This window comes from Crassostrea angulata, chromosome 6, assembly GCF_025612915.1.
Source record: "Crassostrea angulata isolate pt1a10 chromosome 6, ASM2561291v2, whole genome shotgun sequence".
In the NCBI taxonomy this organism is placed as follows: Eukaryota; Metazoa; Mollusca; class Bivalvia; order Ostreida; family Ostreidae; genus Magallana; species Magallana angulata.
Window position 1 is genome coordinate 39583590 of NC_069116.1, and position 27536 is coordinate 39611125.

The 27536-nt window shown below is 33.4% G+C and overlaps 1 protein-coding gene across 2 annotated transcripts; it reads right to left on the reverse strand.

The window, feature by feature from the left end:
- Positions 1 to 11605: 11605 nt before the first annotated feature.
- LOC128190739 (DNA replication ATP-dependent helicase/nuclease DNA2-like) lies at positions 11606 to 27515 on the reverse strand. Of its 2 annotated transcripts, none has more exons than XM_052862893.1 (32): positions 27280 to 27515; positions 27119 to 27154; positions 25173 to 26812; positions 24851 to 24928; positions 24633 to 24704; positions 24316 to 24477; positions 24110 to 24134; positions 23405 to 23467; positions 23179 to 23264; positions 22671 to 22790; positions 22312 to 22377; positions 21216 to 21258; positions 20775 to 20855; positions 20089 to 20206; positions 19628 to 19799; positions 17220 to 17408; positions 16679 to 16783; positions 16356 to 16499; positions 15762 to 15887; positions 15533 to 15612; positions 15387 to 15439; positions 15216 to 15264; positions 14829 to 14944; positions 14458 to 14586; positions 14056 to 14249; positions 13796 to 13882; positions 13547 to 13658; positions 13262 to 13342; positions 12787 to 12879; positions 12474 to 12665; positions 11975 to 12121; positions 11606 to 11783 (listed from the first exon to the last, which is right to left on the reverse strand). In XM_052862893.1, the coding sequence occupies exons 1-32, from the start codon at positions 27307 to 27309 to the stop codon at positions 11739 to 11741; spliced, it is 4734 nt and encodes a 1577-aa protein (XP_052718853.1). In that variant the 5' UTR covers positions 27310 to 27515; the 3' UTR covers positions 11606 to 11738. The 2 variants fall into 2 exon arrangements, with proteins under 2 accessions (XP_052718853.1, XP_052718851.1); XM_052862891.1 differs by having other exon boundaries at positions 25173 to 26815.
- Positions 27516 to 27536: the final 21 nt, after the last annotated feature.

Below are 27536 nucleotides of genomic sequence, written 5' to 3' on the forward strand. Positions count from 1 at the left end.
TTTAACAACGTTTGTGTACTGTCTGGACTAGTCCGAAATATCTGACGTTTTTCTGGCTTTTTTAACGATTTTGATATTTACTTGCCAGGAAAACGACAAAATAAACCGTTTGAATTAATTGACAGTACATGTATATTCAACTGAAAACTGAAAAAGTTACAAGATGTGATTAACATTAAGACCTATGGCATTATCTAATTCACATGGAATGATTTAGATTTAAATAAAATTAGATTAGTCCTACATAAAAAGTATATGTCCATGAATATTATTTATAAACACAAATAAAAAGAGTGAAAAAAGAATTGGGTTCAATTGTATTGGACGGGCTGCCAACCGGTGCCTATTCACGGGCGCGATCCCACTACTGCAGAACACGGGGACTTCTGCCTGCTGTGTCACCACCCTGGGCCTGTACGTCCCTCCTTAGACAACCTGGTGAGCCTGGGCTCCCCCGAGCTGACCATATTGATGCCCTGCTTAGTGCGGACGCCCGATCGACATAGGTCGCCGGAGAGCAGGACCCCCGCCCTCAAACCGTCCACCAACCCTGACCCCCAAGTAGCTGGATTACAGGAGCACGCCACAACTCCCAGTCTATAACCAAAAAGACAGAATCTCCTTATAAGGTTAATTTATTGATCAATATTATTTATTTAATCTTTTGGGTCTGAAAATACATAGAAATATATATATATGATATAATAAGTGATCAGACCTGTGCATATTTCTTATGCTTTATAAAAAAAAAAATTCAGAGACATTTTCTGTAAGATGGCCACGTTGCAATTCCATATGGTGATGTTTGTATGTGACATATTGCGCTAGGTATAGTGACCAAACACTGCAGTGACCTTTACCTTTTTCTGAATACCATTGTCAGTTACAATTTATTATCATTAGTTCGTGCAAAGTCTGAGTTAATGTTCAGAAAGTAACAGATTCACATTCACTTCTACTGAGTATTTAGATTTTTATTTTTTTTTTGTAATTTTAAAATACATGTTCAGTTCCAAAATTTATGCATATAATTTCTGTACTTTAGCATACACTTGTCGATATTTTACAATTTGTAGGAGTATATATACGCATATTTAAAAAAAATAATATTTATACATGTTTGTGCTCATTGAGTTGGGACGACCCTTGCATTTCAAAATCATACAAACGGATGCTTTTTTAAAATTATTATTAATCAAATAATGAATACTGTATTGTTTCATCTGAGCAAGTCCATAAACCAACTTCCATCGTGCATAATAAAATTTAACGATTGTCGCCAAATCAAGTCGTCGCAAAAAATAAAAGTTGGTTTCTAGTTTTACGAATTTTTTTTACAATATTGCTACACGTACATGTAAGTATGAAAAATCATCCTCATATCATTTACATAATATTACATGTAGATTATTGAGAATAAAAAAAACTGTACATGAAAAAAAAAATTTATTATCAATAATCTAAATTTTTGTATAGGACACTTAGACAATTACGGTATATATTCAATACTCAGATTACGTTACTCTCGTTGAGAAGTCATTTACTACCAGTGATATGCTTAATTTATACGAAAGGCAAATAGAGTCATTGTAAAACATGTTTTTATTTTGTAATTACGATAAAAGATTTTGTAGTTACTTTTTCTCATATCTCACCTCTCGTGGAGTATTAATAAGCGGGTTGCTTTACCAACAGCGTGCTTTTGATTTCTATAATCAATTAGATCTAAAAGACGACACGCAAAACCGGCCCCAGTGAATTTACAGAAAGATCAATATAATTTTACGCTAGATTTTGCAAGTATTTAATCTTTGAAATGTGTATCCCCGAAAGTTACCCATTTAGGCTTTAGCTGAAAACAAAATTATCACTGTAAGATGCATTTCATAACGGTAGAGGTACACTGTCTGCCCATTCCATTTAAGCGCCTACTCTTTTAAATGGCTCTGACATTTACGAGCACAATCGGGTACAATTACTACTTTTAGCAAAATACTATATTTTATCAAAATCTTCTTACCAGTTATTTAATATTTTTGAAAGATGGCAAAATGAAAAAAAAATAAATGTTTATTTTTTTTTTTAATAAATAATAAATAAAATACGTAAAAAATCACGAATTAGGAATTCAAGAAAAGAAAAAGATTTCGGTTCAATTGTATTGGACGGGCTGCCAACCGGTGCCTATTCACGGGCGCGATCCCACTACTGCAGAACACGGGGACTTCTGCCTGCTGTGTCACCACCCTGGGCCTGTACGTCCCTCCTTAGACAACCTGGTGAGCCTGGGCTCCCCCGAGCTGACCATATTGATGCCCTGCTTAGTGCGGACGCCCGATCGACATAGGTCGCCGGAGAGCAGGACCCCCGCCCTCAAACCGTCCACCAACCGTGACCTCCAAGTAGCTGGATTACAGGAGCACGCCACAACTCCCAGTCGTTAACCAAAATGACAGAATCTCCTTATAAGTTTGGTTTATTGATCAATATCATTTATTTAATCTTTTAGGTCTGAAAATACATAGAAATATATATATGATATAATAAGTGATCAGACCTGTGCACATTTCTTATGCTTAATAAAACAAAAATTCAGAGACATTTTCTGTAAGATGGCCACGTTGCAATTCCATATAGTGATGTTTGTGTGTGACATATTGCCGCTAGGTATATTGACTAAACACTGCAGTGACCTTTACCTTTTTCTGAATACCATTGTCAGTTACAATTTATTATCATTAGTTCGTTCAAAGTCTGAGTGAATGTTCAGAAAATAACAGATTCACATTCACTTCTATTTTGATTTTTTGGGGGTACTTTTTAAATACATGTTCAGTTCCAAAATTTATGCATATAATTTCTGTACTTTAGCATACACTTGTCAATATTTTACAATTTGTAGGAGTATATATATACGCATATTTTAAAAACATAATATTTATACATGTTTGTGCTCATTGAGTTGGAACGACCCTTGCATTTCAAAATCATACAAACGGATGCTTTTTTAAAATTATTATTAATCAAATAATGAATACTGTATTGTTTCATCTGAGCAAGTCCATAAACCAACTTCCATCGTGCATAATAAAATTTAACGATTGTCGCCAAATCAAGTCGTCGCAAAAAATAAAAGTTGGTTTCTAGTTTTACGATTTTTTTTTTACAATATTGCTACACGTACATGTTAGTATATAAAAATCATCCTCATATCATTTACATAATATTACATGTAGATTATTGAGAATCAAAAACCTGTACATGAAAAAAAAAATTATTCTCAATAATCTAAATTTTTGTATAGGACACTTAGACAATTACGGTATATATTCAATACTCAGATTACGTTACTCTCGTTGAGAAGTCATTTACTACCAGTGATATGCTTAATTTATACGAAAGGCAAATAGAGTCATTTTAAAACATGTTTTTATTTTGTAATTACGATAAAAGATTTTGTAGTTACTTTTTCTCATATCTCACCTCTCGTGGAGTATTAATAAGCGGGTTGCATTACCAACAACGTCATTTTGATTTCTAGAATCAATGAGATCTAAAAGACGACATGCAAAACCGACCCCAGAAAATTTACAGAGAGATCAATTTAATTTTACGCTAGATTTTGCAAGTATTTAATCTTTGAAATGTGTATCCCCAAAAGTTACCCATTTAGCTGAAAACAAAATTATCAATGTAAGATAAAGGTAGAGGTACCGTGTTTGTCCATTCCATTTTAGAGCCTACTCTTTTAAATGGCTCTGGCATACACTGGCACAATCGGGTACAATTAGTACTTTAAGCAAAATACTATATTTTATCAAATCTTCTTTCCTGTTAAAGAGAAAAAAATACATCACTATTCTTATTTTATATTTTTGAAAAATGCCAAAATTTGTAAAATAAATGTTTATTTTTTTAATAAATACAATGTAAAATAAAATACGTAAAAAATCACGAAAATTAGGAATTCAAGAAAAGAAAAAGAATTGGGTTCAATTGTATTGGACGGGCTGCCAACCGGTGCCTATTCACGGGCGCGATCCCACTACTGCAGAACACGGGGACTTCTGCCTGCTGTGTCACCACCCTGGGCCTGTACGTCCCTCCTTAGACAACCTGGTGAGCCTGGGCTCCCCCGAGCTGACCATATTGATGCCCTGCTTAGTGCGGACGCCCGATCGACATAGGTCGCCGGAGAGCAGGACCCCCGCCCTCAAACCGTCCACCAACCCTGACCTCCAAGTAGCTGGATTACAGGAGCACGCCACAACTCCCAGTCGTTAACCAAAATGACAGAATCTCCTTATAAGTTTGATTTATTGATCAATATTATTTATTTAATCTTTTGGGTCTGAAAATACATAGAAATATATATATGATATAATAAGTGATCAGACCTGTGCACATTTCTTATGCTTAATAAAACAAAAATTCAGAGACATTTTCTGTAAGATGGCCACGTTGCAATTCCATATGGTGATGTTTGTGTGTGACATATTGCCGCTAGGTATAGTGACCAAACACTGCAGTGACCTTTACCTTTTTCTGAATACCATTGTCAGTTACAATTTATTATCATTAGTTCGTTCAAAGTCTGAGTGAATGTTCAGGAAATAACAGATTCACATTCACTTCTATTTTGATTTTTTTTTGTACTTTTAAAATACATGTTCAGTTCCAAAATTTATGCATATAATTTCTGTACTTTAGCATACACTTGTCGATATTTTACAATTTGTAGGAGTATATATATACGCATATTTTAAAAAAATAATATTTATACATGTTTGTGATCATTGAGATTGGACGACCCTTGCATTTCAAAATCATACAAACGGATGCTTTTTTAAAATTATTATTAATCAAATAATGAATACTGTATTGTTTCATCTGAGCAAGTCCATAAACCAACTTCCATCGTGCATAATAAAATTTAACGATTGTCGCCAAATCAAGTCGTCGCAAAAAATAAAAGTTGGTTTCTAGTTTTACGAATTTTTTTTACAATATTGCTACACGTACATGTAAGTATATAAAAATCATCCTTATATCATTTACATAATATTACATGTAGATTATTGAGAATCAAAAACCTGTACATGAAAAAAAAAATTATTCTCAATAATCTAAATTTTTGTATAGGACACTTAGACAATTACGGTATTTATATTCAATACTCAGATTACGTTACTCTCGTTGAGAAGTCATTTACTACCAGTGATATGCTTAATTTATACGAAAGGCAAATAGAGTCATTTTAAAACATGTTTTTATTTTGTAATTACGATAAAAGATTTTGTAGTTACTTTTTCTCATATCTCACCTCTCGTGGAGTATTAATAAGCGGGTTGCATTACCAACAACGTCATTTTGATTTCTAGAATCAATGAGATCTAAAAGACGACATGCAAAACCGACCCCATAAAATTTACAGAGAGATCAATTTAATTTTACGCTAAATTTTGCAAGTATTTTATCTTTGAAATGTGTATCCCCAAAAGTTACACATTTAGCTAAAAACAAAATTATCAATGTAAGATGAATATATTTCATAACGGTAGAGGTACCGTGTTTGTCCATTCCATTTTAGAGCCTACTCTTTCAAATGGCTCTGGCATACACTGGCACAATCGGGTACAATTAGTACTTTTAGCAAAATACTATTTTTTATCAAAATCTTCTTTCCTGTTAGAGAAAAAAACATCACTATTCTTATTTTATATTTTTGAAAGATGCCAAAATTTGTAATTTGTATTTGTAAAAATGTTTATTTTTTTAATAAATACAATGTAAAATAAGATACGTAAAAAATCACGAAAATTAGGAATTCAAGAAAAGAAAAAGAATTGGGTTCAATTGTATTGGACGGGCTGCCAACCGGTGCCTATTCACGGGCGCGATCCCACTACTGCAGAACACGGGGACTTCTGCCTGCTGTGTCACCACCCTGGGCCTGTACGTCCCTCCTTAGACAACCTGGTGAGCCTGGGCTCCCCCGAGCTGACCATATTGATGCCCTGCTTAGTGCGACGCCCGATCGACATAGGTCGCCGGAGAGCAGGACCCCCGCCCTCAAACCGTTCACCAACCCTGACTTCCAAGTAGCTGGATTACAGGAGCACGCCACAACTCCCGGTCGATAACCAAAGCGACAGAATCTCCTTATAAAGTTACTATAGTAACTATCGATATTTTTTTTTATTTTTGTAAAATACGTGTATAATATTTCAATTTGTTGGGTGTCCATAATGTTTTAGCAATTTTATTTAAAAAAGAAAAAGAAAAAAAGAGAGAGAAAATGTTCAAAATATTTTCTGTACGATCGCCACGCTGCAATTCCATACGGTGATAAGTGTGTGTGACATATTGCCGCTAGGTATAACTGAAGTGACATTTGCCCTTTACCTTCATTATACCATCGTCTGTTATAAATACTGATCAATGGCGTAAAGGATTTCTGTTATAATTCTTGTTCTAGAATACCATCCCTCCGCACATTTTTGCATTTTCTATATATACTTCAATGCTTTAAAAGATAATTTATAAAGATACAATAATTTTATTTTTTACAAATTTAATAAACGCAATGACTTTGTATAATTTTTATATACATGTACAAGTAAGCACGTACAGGTAAAGATGTACAATGGTGTTGGATGAAATATTATATCTACATATTTTATTACATTACATTTTATTACATTTAGTAAGTAAGCAATGATAGAATTTCCCCTGTTTCTCAATAATCATTGATTGCCCACATATGAACTACCTAAGATAGCATTTACTTTTATAAACCGATATGCTACTCTAAATCTCTCTTTATATTATCCATTATACAGTGTAAATAGAGTAAAAGACGAAAGTTCTCTTCTTGGCACGACCAGTCCATAAAATAAAAGAAAGGGCCAACTCTTTCAAATATTAAATTATCTAAAACTTTTTAAAAACTAACGTCAGTTCTTACAGCTTGTGCCAGCGAAAATTGTAGTTAACAATTCAAAATAAAATGAATTCTCATTATTACATTTGCATTGTTGCATTTTGCGTCGAGACCAAAGTAAAATGCAATAACGCGAAATGTAATAATTTAATTTTATTACATATCGCATTGCTAGTGCTTTCAGTGCAGCTAAAAATTTTACTCGATCACGAAATAATTCACGCATAGTCGGCCTTGATAGAATAAAATAAAACACCATTTAACATTGTATATTCTATATACGAGGGTCGTTAGAAAAGTTCGCAGATAAGTTCAATTGTGAGCGGACTGTACACATGATACCAGCGAAACTTTTCAGATTTAATCTTTATATATTTTCTAAGAAATATCTAAAGATTTGTTTGTTTTAAACGCAATGTAAAAATATACAGCTTTATCATTTTGATAAGATATGCTATACGGAGCATGTCTTTTTTTTTTTAACTCTTTATATCTTGTGCGTATTTTTTCTTATTAGGAAAATGTACCGTTTAATGATTACATATAAATAAAAGATATTTCATAAGACATCACAATAATTTATGAAGGTCATTTTGTGAAAGGTTCAATTTAATTGAAGAATTTCTGACCGTTTTATCGCCAAATTTGGACGAACAACGCTTCAAAAATAAGTAAAAACGTTGACGTCAATGGACATCTTGGAGCACCGGGCCTTCAATGAATTTTGTGTGCACGCAGGAAACTCTCCTGAAGTATTGATCATTGCAATACAAAAATTATCAGAACTCGTTCACACAGGTTATATATTTTTTTTCAGCTACCTTCATACCCACAATAAAACACCAAAAGGAAGCATTTATTGTTTAAAGCAATATGAGCTGCAATTTTCATTTTTACGAAAGTGTTATTCTCTACTAAATTGAAAAAATATCATGGGTTTTTAAGTTCTGTTAGCCATATTTTTATTGGAAAAGCCGTAAAGAAGCCTTGATTGAAGCACCATTGAACTAGAGGTACTGTGAGCAAGCTCACAATTGATACCTTTACCAACAGCGTCATTTTGATTTCTATAATCAATTAGATCTAAAAGACGACACGCAAAACCGGCCCCGGTACATTTACAGAAAGATCAATCATATAATTTTACGTTCGATCTTGCAAGTATTTAATCTTTGAAATGTGTATCCCCAAAAGTTACCCATTTAGGCTTTAGCTGAAAACAAAATTATCACTGTAAGATGCATTTCATAACGGTAGATGTACACTGTCTGCCCATTCCATTTTAGCGCCTACTCGTTTAAATGGCTCTGACATTTACGAGCACAATCGGGTACAATTACTACTTTTAGCAAATTACTATATTTTATCAAAATCTTCTTACCTGTTAAAGAGAAAAAAATACATCACTATTCTTATTTAGTATTTTTGAATTAAATAAAATAAATGTTTATTTTTTTTAATAAGTAATAAATAAAATACGTAAAAAATCACGAAATTAGGAATTCAAGAAAAGAAAAAGAATTGGGTTCAATTGTATTGGACGGGCTGCCAACCGGTGCCTATTCACGGGCGCGATCCCACTACTGCAGAACACGGGGACTTCTGCCTGCTGTGTCACCACCCTGGGCCTGTACGTCCCTCCTTAGACAACCTGGTGAGCCTGGGCTCCCCCGAGCTGACCATATTGATGCCCTGCTTAGTGCGGACGCCCGATCGACATAGGTCGCCGGAGAGCAGGACCCCCGCCCTCAAACCGTCCACCAACCCTGACCTCCAAGTAGCTGGATTACAGGAGCACGCCACAACTCCCAGTCGATAACCGAAACGACAGAATCTAGTTATAAAGTTACTATAGTAACTATCGATATTTTTTTTAAATCTTGTAAAATACAATATTTCATAATGTTTTAGCAATTTTATTTAAAAAAAAGAAAAGAAAAAGAGAGAGAGAGAACATTTTCAAAATATTTTCTGTACGATCGCCACGTTGCAATTCCATATGGTGATAAGTGTGTGTGACATATTGCCGTTAGGTATAACTGAAGTGACATTTGCCCTTTACCTACATTATACCATCGTCTGTTATAAATCCTGATCAATGGTGTAAAGATTTTCTGTTACAATTCTTGTCTTTCATATCTTGTTCTAGAATACCATCCCTCCGTAAATTTTTGCATTTTTCTATATATACTTCATTAATGAATGCTTTTTAAGATAATTTATAAGGAATAAGGAATCATTCTTTGAATATCATGAGGTGATAATTTTGGTCGGAGCGTGATCAAATCCAATAAAGCCCGAAGGGCTTTATGATAGATTTGATCACGCCCTGACCGAAATTATCACCTCATAATCTTCAAAGAATGATTCCTTATTACTTATATTTATATAATTTTAGGCCATCGTACGATTGAATATTTAAATATAAAAAAACAAACCCCGCTGGAGCCTCAATTTGGTGTCATGTGTATTATGAGTTATATAGTACAAAATCAATACGTAGTGTTATCACAGGCAAAGACACTGGATAATGTAAATATATATAGATACAATACTTTTATTTTATACAAATTTAATAAACGCAATGTCTTTGTAGATTTTTTATATACATGTACATGTACAAGTAAGCACGTACAGGTAAAGATGTACATTGGTGTTGGATGAAATATTATATCTACATATTTTATTACATTACATTTTATTACATTCAGTAAGTAAGCAATGATAGAATTTCCCCTCTGTTTCTCATTAATAATTGATTGTCCACATATGAACAACCTAAGATAGCATTTACTGTTTATTTAAACAATAAAATGCTTTCTTTGGTGATTCATTTGGGATATGAAGGTAGCGACATTGCAGAAAAAATACATAACCCGCGTTAGCGGGTTATGTAATTTTTTTCTGCAATGATCGCTACCTTCATAACCCGCATGAATCATCAAAGAAAGCATTTTGTTATTTATATTTACATCTTTCTTTTGACTAATTAATAAATTGATTATCAGAAGTAAGTAAAATTCACTATATTACTGTTAATGTACGTAAGTACGTTAGCTAAAAGAAACAGCCAAATCGTCTCCTGTGATACTTTGAGTCTGGCAGCATCATAGTTATTTCGTGCAGTCCGTGATTTTTCTTAGGTCGCTGTAGGTTTCGACCAATCGATAAACAGGGCGTGTCAATTTCACTCCTGTCAGTTTCTTGTCAGTTTCAGCCGCTGTAGATTTCGACCAATCGATAAACGGGGCGTGTAGATTTCTTTCTGGCTGTTTCTATAGAGCTATGAATTAACTATAAGTTTCCGGAAGAAATAGAGGAAATAATACTCGGCAGATGTAAATATAAACCGATATGCAACTCTTTTTTAAATATTATCCATATAAATAGAGTAAAAGACGAAAGTTCTCTTTTTGGCACGACCAGTTCATAAAATAAAAGAAAGGGCCAACTCTTTCAAATATTGAATTATCTAATACTTTTAAAGACTAACGTCAGTTCTTACAGCTTGTGCCAGCGAAAATTGTAGTTTTAAACAATTCAAAATAAAATGAATTCTCATTATTACATTCGCATGGTTGCATTTTGCGTCAAGACCAAAGTAAATGCAATAACGCGAAATATAATAATTTAATTTTATTACATGTACATATCGCATTGCTAGTGCTTTCAGTGCAGCTAAAATTTTTACTCGATCACGAAATAATCCACGCATAGTCGGCCTTGATAGAATAAAATAAAACACCGTATATCGATGTAAAACTTATATACATTGTATATTCTATATACGAGGGTCGTTAGAAAAGTTCGAAAATAAGTTCAATTGTGAGCGGACTGTACACATGATACCAGCGAAACTTTTCAGATTTAATCTTGGTGTATTTTCTAAGAAAAATCTAAAGATTTGTTTGTTTTAAACTCACCGTAAAAAATATATAGCTTTATTATTTTGATAAGATATGCTTTACGGAGCATGTCCGTTTTTTTAACTCCTTATGTTGTGCGCATTTTTTCTTAAGAAAATGTACCGTTTAAGTACAATCTCCTGAAATATCGATCATAGCAATACAAAAATTATCAGAACTCGTTCACACAGGTTATATATTTTTTTCAGCTACCTTCATACCCATAATAAAACACCAAAGGAAGCATTTATTGTTTAAAACAATATGAGCTGCAATTTTCATGCTGAGTTTTATTTTTACGAAAGTGTTATTCTCTACTAAATTGAAAAAATATCATGGGTTTTTAAGTTCTGTTAGCCATATTTTTATTGGAAAAGCCATAAAGAAGCCTTGATTGAAGCAAAATTGAATTATTGTCGTCCTGTACAAAAATTGATCTGCTATATATATTCCTTAGAAGAGAAATCTTTCTTCTGACGAAATTAATGATTCTTTCAAATTTTATTTATCATAAGAGTTTAAGTTACATGCAGACTTATTATACTAACAGGTTTTTGCAGCAGAATAAAATTCTAAAAAATACAGCTCATATTGCTTTAAATATAATACTTTGATTGTGCTGATATAAAGCTACTTGACCGCACGCTTGCAGTATATAAACTGTGTGGATAAAAAGTACAGGTACTGATGTTTAAAGTAAAGGGTCTCTCTCTCTCTCTCTCTCTCTCTCTCTCTCTCAAAATGTAAAAAATTAAAGTGCATTTATAATCGTTTATTTTATGAAATGCATGCTCAAAATGCACAATTGATGCGATGAAATAAGATTATCAATTATTTTATACTATTAAATGTACAGAAAAATGAAATTTGGCACTTAAACTGAGCACTTTTCATTTGGTGAAAGACAAGTGGGCTTCATGAGGTAGACCAACAATCTGAAGGAAGTCAAGGTTAACATGTTACATGTATATAGCAGTAAAAGCTCAATATTTCATCAAGACATTACCCCCCCCCCCCCCCCCCAAACCTCCTGGAAAAAAACCAAGAGGCTTCATTTTTTCCCCGAAGATTTTTATATTAATTTAGATCTGAAATATTCATATAACATAATAACATAAAAGGATACAGAGTTTTTTTCTTGCAGAATTTCAATCACTGACTGTAAAGGAGGATAACTCTTTAAAGAGTTAACATGTCCGACTAAAATCAGCATTTTCTTGGCTCTAGTCAAAGCCACATTCAGTCTTCTAATGTCCTTCAGCAGCTCTCCTGACTGTTGGTTAAAAAAAAAGAAACAAAAAAATTTAGAAAAACACATCTTGACTTGCCATTCTAAACCCATGGTCAATCTCAACTACAGTGAATAAACACATGCAAGATTGGACATGGATATCTAAGGAAGATCATGAAGCAAGTATGGTACATAACATAATTACAAATACCAACAAATATTTGAAATTCATTCAACTGAAAATATTGTTCATTATCTAATGAACAACAACATTCGCTGTCAATTCTCTTTCTTCTGAAAAAAGTACCGGTAATAATGAAACATGCACATTACATGTTTAAACATTTCATAAGTTCAGATAATGTGTTAAATACATTGTTTTCCATAAATGCACCTTTGTTTCTGCATCTTTGGCTGAGGTAAAACTTCTGGTCAGTGATATAATGATGATGTCCTTGTCTCGACCTTGGTACTGGTCAACTGTGTTAACTTCAACCCCTGGGTTACAGGTCAAAAGGTCACGAATTACAGTCACCTGCTTCCTGTATGGAGCAATCAACCCCACATCATTCTCCGTGACACCGATCTAATCAAAGAGATAAAAAAATAACTCCTTACCACTTGTATCTCATCCTCTTGTTTCAATAACTCTAATGAAATGTGTTTTTATAAGAATGTAGGTAGGTCACCATGGCATGAAAACTTACCTCGATGAAAGACTTGACCAGACATTGCACTATTTGTGCTTCAATCACATTTTTTATTAAACCTGAGCTGTCCCTCTCTTCTTTTGCAGGAACCTAGAAAATTATCAAAAGAGAATTACTGTAGATTTTTTATACTTTGTGTACATAAATCGTGATAATATAAAATTGCAAATGCCAAATTTTTATCAAAGTTGTAATTTTTTACATCTGTCCAGAAAAAATGTGAGATTTTTTATATTTATGAGATGTGCTTTTTGCGATAATAGCGGATACTAATTCCTCACATTTGATTAGAAATCTACAATACTTAATACATGTATTATGGACTGGCTATTTATATGAGGCAAATTTTCGAGTTCATGAATTTTTTTTTAGAAATAATAGGACACAGTACAAAATTTTCACATATCAAAAATTGCAGTAATAGTATTTTAAATGTAGGTTATCAAAACTTGATCCAAGAGAATCTGTTCACCTTTTCTGTGTCCAGAAATAAGGCGGCCTTATATGGATCATCACATAGAACACTGCTCATCCAAGAGTACTCCTCAAACACCTAACAAATGATTATTTTATACTGATGTTAAATGTGTACCAGTACATTTAAGACAAAAAAATGTGTGTATCTAATTTCAATGCAAACTGACTTGCTAAAAATCAAAACAGTTTTCCTGAATGGGGAAAATCTCCATTCCCTAAAGTTTCCTCCCACTTGATTCCGATCTTCTATAAATGATGTGTGTTTTCAATGAACAAATACCTTTTCCAGCTGACCATCTTTAGCCCATTTCAATCTCTTATTGGCAACACTATCATTTCCACACTTGAGACATCCATTATAGATGAGTGTGTTACTTAAATACATGATATCCCTGAAAAAAAAAAACCAGATACATTATTAGACATCTGCACAATAAATGAAATATCATATGACTGTTTTAAAAATAAACTTCATTAAAGTATTTTTCATCTTGGTAAAGACAAAATAATCTTAAAATGATACATGTACCTGTTCATCCTGTATTGTAGATTCAACTCAAACGTGGCGGGTCCATTCTCTAACCTCAGGAAGAGGCTCTCGTCCATTCCAAGCCCTCTGTGTGAAATAACAGTATTTTTATATCTAGTAAATGTACATGTACCGGTAAGGAATGGTATCTCAAATTAACAAGAACAAAGCTTGAGAAAATGTATCGTACATATAAATAAGTATTTTTAACAAATATTGCCGATTTCTGCCATGGGGAAGAATTCTGCATGAATTCTAACCTGGCTTCTTTACTCTGTACCACGGGTGGAAGCTGTTTGGGATCCCCCACTAAAACAAACTTGTGGGCGTTAAACAGAGGCCCCAGGGAGGCTGGCTGTAGGATCTGGGAGGCCTCATCCATGATACAGACGTCAAACCGCCTCTGTGTGAACACAGGGTGGGTCATTCCTAGTGCGGTTGTGGCCACAACCCTCTACAGAAGAGATAAATGTATATTTATAAATGTTATGCATCTCATAAATAGTAATCAATCTCACTATTCTTATATCTTGAACCTGAAAATATGAAACATTCATTAACCTTTGACCTATAACTTAAAAGTTTGCAGGAAGCTAAATTTTACAACATTTTATTTAGGTATACACTTGTTTACAAACCCTACATATTCTGCTAATACACACCTGTGAGCTGTAAAATTCTCTCAGATCTGCAACATTACTGATGTTTTGAGTAAGTTTCTCTGCTCCATAGGGTTGCACTTGGGAATTGATTTTACTTGTTCGTCCAAGACGGACAAAATTCACTTTCTCCTACAAAAGTTAACAAAATTCTTCAAATAAAATTTACAGATATACCCATATTTTTTGTATGTATATTATCTATCTGTTAAATCTAAATTATTTTTAGAATGATCGTAGAGGAGTTGTACCATTAGGTTGATAATGATTCCCCAAAAGATATAAAGTGTAAGTTTTTCCAGGTATTCCTTTCCCCTACTCTTACCATCATTCCTCACTTTTGCCCCCCCCCCCCCTCCCCCAACAACTCTTACCTTGATGAGTTTGAGGAGGATGTTGTCTACTGCAGAGTGGGTATAGCTGGTCAGTAACACAGAGTGACCTAGCAAGGTCAGGACCTTGACCAGAGCCACGATGGTGGAGGTTTTACCTGTCAATCAAACCACCAAACACACCTTGTAACATTATGTCTAAACAAATCAGTAACACTTTGAAAATAGATGATGTTGCAAAAAGAAGATAAATGAGCATGGAAAGAGCAGCATGCCCAAAATATTGTTTATATTTTTTTAAAAATCTACTGTTAAGTAAAAAACAAAGTATAACAAACAACTGATTGAGCTTTATATTAAACTTACCGGTATTTATTGATTAATTTTATAGATGAACTACACAAAGCTCAACTAAATTTCTTTTCATACCTGTTCCAGGGTATCCTTTAATAAGAACATAGTCCTTGCTCATGAGAACCTGCAATGATAAATTTATTTGTTTAATTCACTTTATATGCAATATACATATTATAATCTTTATTTTGATTTTATGTCCAACTTGATGTTTTGTTTATAGTAAAAAATTCATCCAAACTGTACCTTTAATATAGCAGTCTTTTGCGGTTTGTTTAATCGCTTGAAAGCCTCTTTGACTGAAAAAAAAGAATAAGAAGAGAGAAAATGAAATATGATTTATTAACATTTTGTTTATACATGTAATTCAGAATTCTGTGTATAAATAATACCTTTTTCTATTTCTCCCTTTGACATTTTCAAAACAAACTCCGGTTTCTTTTTCTCGATCAACAGTTCCCGCAATCTGCAGCTGAAAGAAAGAGTAGTGTACAGTATAACAGAAAAATGAACATAAATGGTTTTTTGAAAAGTCTCAAGTTCTTAATACATGTATACATGTATATAATGGTGGAGTGGATATGTGATTAAAGATAAGGGTATCACAGAAGTCTTGCATACCTGACAGGCTCATCATTGAGCAACCGAGACAAGTTGGAATAAAATATGCCTGAGGTACTGTAACTGTCATATCTGTCCAATCGGAAGAGGTGAGACTTCAAACTTGTCAGCCTCTGTAAGCTTTCTCTGAAAAGGAGAGAATCAAACATAGAAACATCCTCATGTCTGACTGATGCAGATAATGTATAGCATGATTTGCCAAAAGGAAACTAGGATACAAGAAAACATTAGTCATAAATATTTGTACTTTTACGCTTTTTAAAGTTCCATTATTCATGATTAAAATTTCCTCCCAAAAAGTCTATGATATACCAAAAATTTGCAGTTTGAAAGCTGAAAATGTAATCAAATATTTGTAAATGTATTAATAGAAATGTTAACATTTACTGACAAAAAAACCCAAAAGTTTCACTAAGAAAAATTGATTTCACTGCATGTAAAATTTGTTCATGGGTATAATCTTAATAGAAAAGTAACTGATTTATATAATCTACTTCCTTTTTCCATTGAAGCAATTTCAAAAAAAAAAAATGAAATATGGTCTATTATTAGAGCTCACAAACAGAGTTTTCGTATATACATGTATTCAAGTACCTTTCTGTCAACAAGACAACTTCTTCCTCTGAAATGTCTGTAATACTGCCAGCACACACAGCAATAAACTCAGAATTCTCCACAGTTACTATCACATAGTCGTGTTTCAGTAATCCAACAGAGTTCAAAGAGGGAAAGTCTGGCCTGAAAAAGAAACAAGAGAAAATAAATGTATTTTCAGGAATAGGTGGTTTAGCTTTTACGATACTGCTTTTTGTATATTTCAATAAAAAGTGCTGCCAAAATTTGTGATGGTCTGGAAAGCAAAAAAACATTTTCTATTCTGTTCTGATTCTATTCTATTTGCACAAGACAAGAGGTACCCCGTGTCTCTGTGGAAGTGGATAAAGACAGATTCCTGATCCTGAATGTTCTCTGTTTTGTGAGGTAACACTGTTAGACGACTCAGACAGTCACCTTTCTTCTCTCTGAAAGACAAGGGAAAATGCCATTATAAATTCTATAAATGAAGTACATGCATCAACTTTTAAACTTCTGTTTAATTGTTTTCTGTAAAAAGAAGTATTAAACCATTTTTTCATGAAAAAAAACCCACAAGTCTTAATACAAGGTTCTGCAAATACAATCTAAATTTTCCATCCTCTCACCTCTTTTTGAAATCACAAAGGAACAGTACATGTTGACAACTAAAAAACTGAATTAAAAATAGCAAAAATTATTCAATTTAAGTCTTTTTTTCTTCAATTTATTTCAAACAATATGTCACAGCTCCTCTGCCTTGCGGATCCAGCACTCTACCAACCAATTATAGCAAGCCCGTTCTCATGCACTACACAAATGCATCACTAAGTTTAACACTACATATATGAGCCAAAAAAAATAACCCAGTATCACAGTCAATACCTCTCTGGCCCGGTCAGACACCAGATCTCCTTTAGACCCCCTGACTTCTGACCCGATTTGTTCTCTAGGTCCAGCAAGAGGCACCAGTGGAGGAAGTAGTCCATGTGGGAGGGGGATAGATGCCCCAGGGTCTCAGGGACCAGCCTCTGCATGGTGTGTCCATCTGACAGGGTTCTATTTTCTACATTTCTACCCAACACAGAATAGATCAGTTTTTAAAGTGCTTATTATCAATGGAAACATATATGCACATTAAAAATTTACTAAATATTAAAGGGACTTGGACACGATTTGACTTAGAATTTCCCAATTTTGTTTTTCCATTTTCAATGTTTATACTGATAAATATAGAAGATTATCATACTATGTCAAAATTTGAAACTCAAATATCAAGTTATAAGCAAGATACAGAGTTCATAATTCTTTGTTTTGTAAACAAAGCTCGAATATTGTCATTTTTACATGTGTGTTGTATTGGTGTAAGTTTTGATCAAATGTAACTTTCTTTTGTTGATATTAATAATATCTATAAAGATATTGAATTAGTTAAAATTGTTTTTTACATGTCATTTTGTCTAAGAAATGGTAAAATTCTACATTACATTTTTGTAAACAACTATAAGGCTCGAGCTTTGTTTACATTACTTTCAATTCTTACCTCTGTATCTCGCTTGTAACTTGACTTTAACATTTAATATTTTGGTCAATCATTTGAAATGCACAAGTAAACCATTTAATACATAAAAAATAAAAATAAAATTTTTGAACTCAAATCGTGTCCAAGTCCCTTTAAGGTGGCTCTATACACCCACAGTTTATTCCAATTTTCAATAGAAGACCACAAAACATATACTTATCAAATATTAAAATGACGATAGGGATACTATAGGTATTTTTAAAGAATTTTTTAATGTTTTTTCGTGTTTTTGTAAAATATATTTTAAAAAGACAGCTATCAACAAATTGAGAGAAATTATTTTGTCATATGTTGGATATTTCCTTCGGACACATAAAAAAAATATAACACTTCTTAACATTCAAAAATGTTATTATTGCAATTTTTTTTAGTATTTCCCCAAAACATATTTTTTCATATTTTCTTACTCTGTTGACAAATCATCTGAAAAAGTTGCTTGATGTTATAAGAACATGTATTTTAATAAATGTGAAATAAAAAATTGAATGAAAACAATTGCAAATAAACACAAAAAATATTTTAAATTTTATTTGGTATGAAAGCTCCTCATGTAAGGGTTATCATTCCTAAGTCCCAAGGCCCAAACACCTTGGGGACATTTTATTTCTGAGTTGAAGAAAATTTCCTAAATATAATGTTGGAATGATTAATACATGCATATTTCATTATAGACTTTGCCCTGTATAGGTGAATATATTCGCTTTAGTGCAAAACTAAGTCAAATAAATAAAGGGGAACATTGACTAGGCTAATAGGATTTATGTATCCCAACCTGAGAGAAATTCAAAGCAACCCTCTCATCCCCGTTAGGTGTCGATATTAATGTGCATTAAAGTATATTATAATTGAAATATTTTCACCTGTTTAGAATTTTTCTTCATGGTATTCAACCCAAAAATACGTTTTAGAAATTTTTGGAATGTTAAAAAAAATTATTGTTCTCAACGGCAATCGAACTCATGACCTACTGGTTTGTAGTGAACCCACTAACCCACTGCGCTACGGTGTACGCACGAAGATGCTAAAGAAACTCTTCAAAAATTTATACTTGATTTTATTGTTTATTTCTATAAATAATACCACACAACGTGAAGGTGTCACATACCACATTACTTGTAATTTTCCAATTATCAAATTAAATCCATCCATTTAACAAATTTTTCAAAATAGCGGTTCCCATACAATTCACCTCAGTTTAAAACAGCCAGTACCGGAAATGCATGTTTCCAGATTTACTTTTTTGCGTACTGCGTCATCAAAAAGTGGTGTATAGAGCCACCTTAAGGGATTTGAGAAATGAGGCTTATATTTTTTTCTGTTGCTGAAGGCATCAACAGAAAAGTTATATGAAAAACTGCATGAACAGTGTAAACATTGTTGAAAAATTTTTCATCCATTTTTAAAGTTGAACACTTCATTGATTAAAAAACATTAAAAGTGAACATTTTGGTAATGGTATCGAACAAAATATATAAAGAGGTACCAAATTCTCATCACTCTTATGAATACCAAATGATTAGACTAAAATCAAATAAAAGGCATATAACGGTATACTAGATAATTTTATGGCACTCTCCTTTTCCAAACTAAATTGAAATATCCTCAACAAAATCTCCCTGAACAAAATATTCAATTCAAAGGTTCTCCCAACCGCCCACAAATTGTATTTGGAATGAATGGCCTAAGACTCAAATCCAGACAGAACTCGTACTTTTGATAGAGGGCACAGTTGAGAAGCTGAGGACACTTGCTACAGGCCCGGGGGTTGTTGATTGGCTCCGGGAGTCTCCCTAGGCTGTAGGTCACATGACCATCTTCACTGGTCACTCCCTTGATCTGTTGACTCAAGTAGTAAGCCATCTCATTTCTAAGGTTGATGATGCCTTCAAAATCACAAAATCAAATTACATGTATGCATCCTTCCATAACAGTACTTAATTCTGCACCAAAAAATTCTATCTATGAATCAAACTAAATATTTTAATAAGACAAAGTATGTCTAACCCAAATGAAAACTGAAATAAAATTGACATTTTTGCCTCCAGTGAAATTGGCATGGGTTTGACCTTTGACTTTGATTAACGCCTCTTGCAACTTCGAGGGCATGAAGAGGATAATGGAATGTAGTACAGTAATTGACTTTAAAAAGACTCTACTGTTGTGTACACCCACCCCGTTTGTTGAGGTGATCCACCTCGATCATTTTCATCTCCGGCTGCTTGAGGTACAGTAGCAGGCCCTGCCCTGGATCTGGTCGTCTGTCAGAACTCATCATGCTGTACAAGGTCACCTGTCCACAAGAATCAGAAGAAAATCCAACTTAGATTCTGTTTATTAGAACAAGTCTTACTTCCTAAAGGGTTATTAATTAAAAGAAAAATAGACTTATGTTTTAAAAAAATTTTCAGAAACATTTAAAAGTCAGAGACTTATTTCTCTGAGAGTTATTAGTTACCTCTAAAACAAGCAAGGTACAATGTACATGTACAGTTGGTCAATCAAAGAATCTGGATGATGGGGTTTTATATATTTATATGATGTAGATGGACAATTACTGGTACTTTTGGATCAGTGAATTTTAAAGTGGATTGGATTTCAGTGGATGGGGGGGAGTTACAATGTGCCATTTAATTTGTTCCCCCAAATAATAGCAGGATGTTCATAACACAAAGTTCAAATTCTAAATCAACCAAGAAAATTATCTATCAATCAAATAAAACTGACATGTACATTCATGTCAATTTTCAATAATCCATGAAATTGGCTAAATTAATTTTCCGGTAAATGATTTTACAATAATAACAATCACTGATAAGCAGTATCAAATTAGGTAGTCTATATAACAAATATCTCTGTACCTGGCCTTTGTGCTCCATGGAAAAGGTAGCCCTTCCTGTCTTCAGTTCCAGAGGCACTGTACCTCTTTGGTTCTTGTTGAGCTAAAAGCAACAATCATCAATTCATTCTTTTTGTTTACAATTTTACAATTACAGTACATACAGTCATATTTTTCATTGGATAACATAAGCTGTTGTTTAGCAATGTATTGCCAAATGTGAACATCTCTTATTTGGTTGTTATTCCCATATACTAGTACTGCATAGATGGATATCCCCCCCCCCCCATTTTTATTTTCACCTCTTTTGCCCTAATTGTCAGTGGCTGAATTTTAGACAAGGCAAAATCAAATTAATTTTCAACACACCGAGTAGTTTGCGTAAACCAATATTTTGATAGAATGTTGAAATCTCAAATTTACTTAATCAAAAATGTACGCAGTATTGTAAAACTTAGGTTACCTTGACATCCACTATCAAATCAATTTTGCCTTTTACCCCAAATCTAAAACAGAATGTATTCACATTATTTCATTATCATACAAAGCAAACACAACTAAATAATTATATACAGGTAACTCTCGATGGCTCGAACTTCGATCCCTCGAAGTTCTTGATCGCTCGAAGTGAGTCTAGGGTCCCGATTTTTTTCCCTATATAACTAAGCAAATTTACTCTTGATTTCTCGAACTCTTGATCTCTCGAAACCCTTGATCCCTCGAAGTCAAACTGAAGTCCCGTTATTCATAATCTATAGTTTTTTACTCTCGATCCCTCGAAGTCGCCCTGTATCTCCAAGCGCTATACCTAATTAACACCTACTTGGTCATTTAAATTGCTCCAGGCGTTAGACGCGGGACCCGTGTCACGGGTTGTTTATTTAGGCGACACTGGTCCTGCAAGGGGATAATTGTTTGATGATTGCCCATACCGATACCTAAACTATAATCAACACCAACCGTTTTACGATAATTTGGAGACGCAATGAAAATGAGAAATTAATTGAGACGAAACGATGATATTGAGCTATGGTCAAAATTTTAAAATTATAAAACTGTAAAAATTATGTTTAGCAGCATCATTGTCACTATAATGATTATTGCTGAACAAGTTCTTACAGCTGGTGAAGGACCTGTACAGTGGGAACAATGGGTGGAACTCAGTTATCACATTTATGACATGTCGATCGTCTCGCAGTACAGTAGTACTGAGCAATCTGGTCTTAATATGATGCATAAAATAAATAATTATTATGAATTTATTTAATAGCTGTTTTATTCAGTTTTAATGAAAAACATCCATTTCTGTATATTTTACTGAAAAGAAAACGTTGTTTAAGCACGTGCGTAAGGTTAGCACTAAATAAATGGCTGAATCATAACATCCGTTTAGACTAATTTTAAAACCCGTCGGTCAACCTTGAAAATTCCGAACTCTTGAAAACTCGAACTCTTGAAACCTCGAAGTTTTTCCTCGGTCCCATGGACTTCGAGCTATCGAGAGTTACCTGTAGATGTAAAATCTTATTTAGCAGAACAATTTTCTTCTTGTACTTTACCTTGGAGACCAAATATTTTCTTCAATGTCTTTCACTGCAGTAATTGTAATGTTGCTTCCAGTTTTACTAAAAATAATGTCATAAAATTTGTGCAATAAAGAAAAAAATCCTGATGCTTCTATTTAATAAATTTCAGTGAGTGTATATCATTTCAAGCTTAAAAAAATAATTGCGGTGAAGTGTTTCAATCTTCATTCCCGGTATATACCGGAAAGTAACTGATTCAGACAAAATATTATAAATGTATCTATTATTGAATCAAAACACAAATATTTGCACTCACAGAAGAAAACCAAAATGAAACCATACTACAATCAGAAAAAATTTAATTTCCATTTTTAATTCAAGAATTAGTTCACCTTTGACCTCCCATCATGCTCTGGGTGTACTGTGTGTGTTTCTGCAGCCAGGCCTGTAGGGGAGGGACATATTTCTTGATTTCCTCCATCACTTGCAGGTCTGTAACCCCATTACCATACCTGTGGAGAAATGTTCTAAATATGTGAACTGGTACATTTGGTTTATAACACAGATAAAACATACACATTCATGCACAATGTTTAATTTTTTGATACATGATCGCGTTCATTTATTCCTTTATCATATTTTTTCTATCAAATTAGTAAATTTATCACACTGACACCAAAGTGACTGCCATGCATAGGGAATCCAGTTCATATGAATATTCAGTACAACAAAGATTGAATATCAGAGAAAAGGTATATGCAAATGGATTTACAGTATCAAATAGGTCTAAATCTGAATACGCATATACTGTTGATCTTTTGTAAGGAGATCAAATAATGTGCAGATCTCATATTTGTGCATTATTTAACAGGAACAGTAAAAGTAAGCTCACATACTTACATGTCATGTATGTATTTGCTCTGTTTCATTGTGCTTTCTGCCTCTGTGACTATTTGGTTTTCTTCAAATATCTGTTTTCTTAAAACCTTTTGATGTATAAATTATAGTTACAAATTTTTTGTCTTTGAAATTCAATTTCATTGTAGAATAAAAATCCTTTATGGATATTAAATTGCCCCTTCCCCATCCCAATGCCCCTCTACAATAAAAAGATAAAAAGAAGCACCTGCTGGAATACAGAATGGATGATGCTGCCATATAACATCTGGATATTTCCTTTGTCACAACCCTGAAAATACACTTCATATCATTTAAACATGTTACTAAAGTTTGTAAGACCTGGTTCCACAGTCATCAAATTACTCATTCCTCAACTCAAATCCTTTAAAGAAAAGTGCAAAAATTCAGACTTGAGGCCAAATATTGACTTCAGGAAAGTTGGTGACAGCGGGGCCTGGTCAAGATCATAATACTGTAATTCTGAAAGTAGACTTCACTCAGTTTTAATGTGATAATTTCAACAGCTCAATGATGTGGGTTTGTTAATACTATAGGGTAACTACCAGTATTTCAAATTTGAGACTCAAGTGAATAAAAGTGTCCAATTTTTTTTTTACTTCAGTCTATTCTTAGTTTATGGTCCTGGGGCCTTATATTAAAATTTAAAAAAATATGACACAAATACATGAACATATTTGTTTAGAATTGATTTTCTATCCTTCAACTCTATTTGATACATCTACATATACATGTGTCTCAATTGTTCATTTGAGAATATGTACCAAATACTGTATATGTAACTGTATTTATGAGTACCGGGGTATGTATGGGGTTGTACAACTTTGATCAAATTTTTCAATTTATCTTTTAATCTAATTTTTGCAAAACCGAGTGCTATACACACTATATCTGTAGTTGAGTGTTAGCGTACCTTAAATTTGTCATTCAAGATTGACCTGAAATAAAAGACATAATTTATCAAAATAATCTTATAAAGAAAATAAATGTACAATAGACAAGTTACATATTTTTTCTCTAAAATTTTACTTTATGACAATTTTCAAATAGATTTGATGTGTATCAACAATTTTAAGATGGCATTCATTTTAATGCAGAGATAATAGTAGAGAAACTCACTTCCTCATGCAGAATAAACTAGAGACCACTGTTGTCCCTGACAACAAGAAGTCAGGGTTCACGATGATAAATCCATCTTTATCAGATATCCTACAGAGTCCACTGCCATCAAACGTTCCCAGGATGTGGACAGTATCCCCTTCTTCTATGTGGGTGTCTGACCTGCAACAGAATAAAAAATATCAATATCAAAAGTTTAAGTCATATGCAGAGGGTTTTTTTTTGTAATTTGGTGCATGCTATGACTTTTATATTACAGGAACATATAATATAGCACATTTATGTGTATGCTTCACAGTTTTGAGGGCCAAACCTACCAAAATCCACACAACACACAAGTCTTCATTTCTTCTGATCCAAATGCCTTGACTTCTAGTGTTATTTCATGGCTACCAAAAAGTAAATATGAATACATTTAATTAGATTCAGAGAGACAAAGACATACATAAAACTACCGCTAAATCAAATTTTCAATTACTCCCAATAAAAGTTATGTTGTAGTTTACATGTAGTCATGTAAATGCACAGAGCTTACTTTTCATAATGTTTCTTCACAACAGAGTATCTTCCATATCTATGGCAGACTGCAATTTCAGCATCTGCAGGTTTCATTCTGTATAAAGAAAATAAAGAAAAACTTTGATAAAACATATACATATAATTTTATTCTAAACATTATTCAGTATATATCATAAACTAATATTTTTCCCCAAATGAAATGATGACAGAATTTCATTGAGAATATTCACCAAAAACCCCCTTTACCCACCCCCTAAAAAAAACAATTGCTACTCTGTAAGCTTAAGCTATTTTTTTCTACTAAATACTGTTTCAGAATTTGTGAACAATGAACTTACACAGAAGACTTGTCATTCACTTTAAATGGTGACAAAGCATCTAAGCCATCACAAAGACTGTCATCCATCTGAGAGTGGAACTCTTCTATATCTTCCACCAGTGGAGGAACCTTTGGTTGCTGAGAAGCAAACTCCTTAATGTTCTGTGTAGCAGATGGCAATATCTCAGAATTCACAGGTGGAGTTCCAACCATCTCAATGTCCACATCTCTGTCTGTACCTTGTACCGTTTTACATGTACTTAACGAAGACTTAAGCTTCATTGACAGTGATGTACAAGGCATCGATTTTGATTCATTTCCATCAGAAGCACCGACTTCCATTGGAGCAGAAAACTCTTTATGGACTTCTTTGTCTAAGGACTGAAATAGTTTCTGTTCATGTTCAGAAATTTCTGCTGGTTTCATTACCACTGGATTTTTGTTCAAACTCTTGGAGAGGGATTTTCTACTCTTTAGCTTCAGAGTTGTTAAAGGGGTATTTTGGTCAATAACTGTCAGAGAATCTGAATTTGACTTGGAGTCCAGCTCTCCCAGCAGTTCTCCCAATACATCATCATTCACTGTACTCACATTTTCCCTGTCATTCTTTCGATGAACTCTCATCGTTAGCTGGTAATTGTTTACAGCTGATACTTTGGGTTTGATTTTCTTCCTTTTTTCATTTACTTTAAAACTACTCAAATTCCTTTTAACACTTTCCTTATTAGCTGTAGCTAGGCTATCGTTACCATTTACGGAATCTTCCTCAGCAGGAAGTCTTTTAGCATCAGGGGATTCCCCTGTCTTTGACATTCTCTTGATGGAAGATTCATACATTTTAGTAGGTGTCTCTGCATCTGCTGGGTTTAAACTTGAGTCACAAATATTCTCTACATCACTTTCAATATTTTCCTCTTCCATTTCTTCAACAGCTTCTTCCTGTGAACATTCCTTGATTTTTGTTTTGGTACATGATTCATTTTCCACCTTGGAGGCTTCCTCATCAAAATAAGCTTCAAGATCAACTACTGGCCCTTGTTCCTCCAAATCATCTATCAAAACTGCTTCTTCTTCTTTCATTTCCCCTTTCACATCTGCTTTTGAATTTCCCTCACTTTCTTTGACAGCCACATTAAGAGGACTGTTCAGAGATATAGAAACTAAACTCTTGCGAGCTCTTGAAAGTCTTTTCTTCTGAATGATTTCTGCTTTTGTTAAACCAGGTTTTTTTCCAACAGCTGCTGAAGATGTTAAGAAGCTCCTCCCAAAAATTTTCTTTCCTTTGGCCTCTACCTTGGAATCCTCTGGAGTATCAGGAATAATGATTTCTTCACAATCACTGAGAGAGTCAAACTTTTTATCTTTTTGCTGATATCCAGCAGGGCTTTTAAATAATTGTGTTTCAGGAATGACTATTGGCTCCTTACAGGACACTTTGTCATCTATCTGTTCTCCTTCGAGTGCTTCAGATATTCTACTATTCACACATGTAGAGGGTGGATTACAAGTATTATGAAGTATATTGTATTTTTCAGCAGTTGCAAGAGATTCTGTGGACTGCTTCTTCTTAAGAGATAAATTGGAAGCTACTGAAGATGACTTTGTCCCAAGTGTCGTGAACAGTTCACTGTTTGATGGTTTTATATTCTTGGTACCACCCTGCTGAAAGTTATAGTACAGTAAGTTTTAGGAATTAAAGGAAAATACACCCTGCATTTTCAAAAAATAAAATTATATATATAACTTATATATGTGTATCACAATTGTTACAGGTTTGGAGAAATAATGACAAATAATTAATACATAAATTTGAACGCAGGCGCCTGAATCTTCAGTCAAGTACTCTACCAATTGAGCTACCTGGCACCATGCGGTGATCAAACCAGTCTGACCATCGATTAATTTTCAATATTCTACTGTATACTTATACTTTTTAAGTTTAAAAGTGAAACATCACTATCATACCTGGAAAAAGCTTGAAATCTTCTGTTGCTTTTCATCCTGTGGAATATAAATTTAAATGACACAAGAGTTCTGTATTTTTTAAATCAGTCAGATATTAACAGCTAAAATTACATGCAAAAACCAAAAGTGATAGAAAAAAACCTAGAAAAATCGACAATTACCTTAATGGGTGTCTTTTTTACTTTCCCCATGTTGCAAAAACTCCAGTTCTTCTACTAAGATCTCAAGGTTTTATATAATTCATGATTATAGTGGGTCAAATATAATGACAATACCGTTTTTGTTCTTCTAAAGTTTCTTAATTTGTTAACATGAACCACAAATTGCTACTGTTATAAAACATAATTTTCTAGCCAAAAATTTCTAACAAAATGTAACTACTATTTTATAACTGTTTACATTTTGCGCCATCACAACA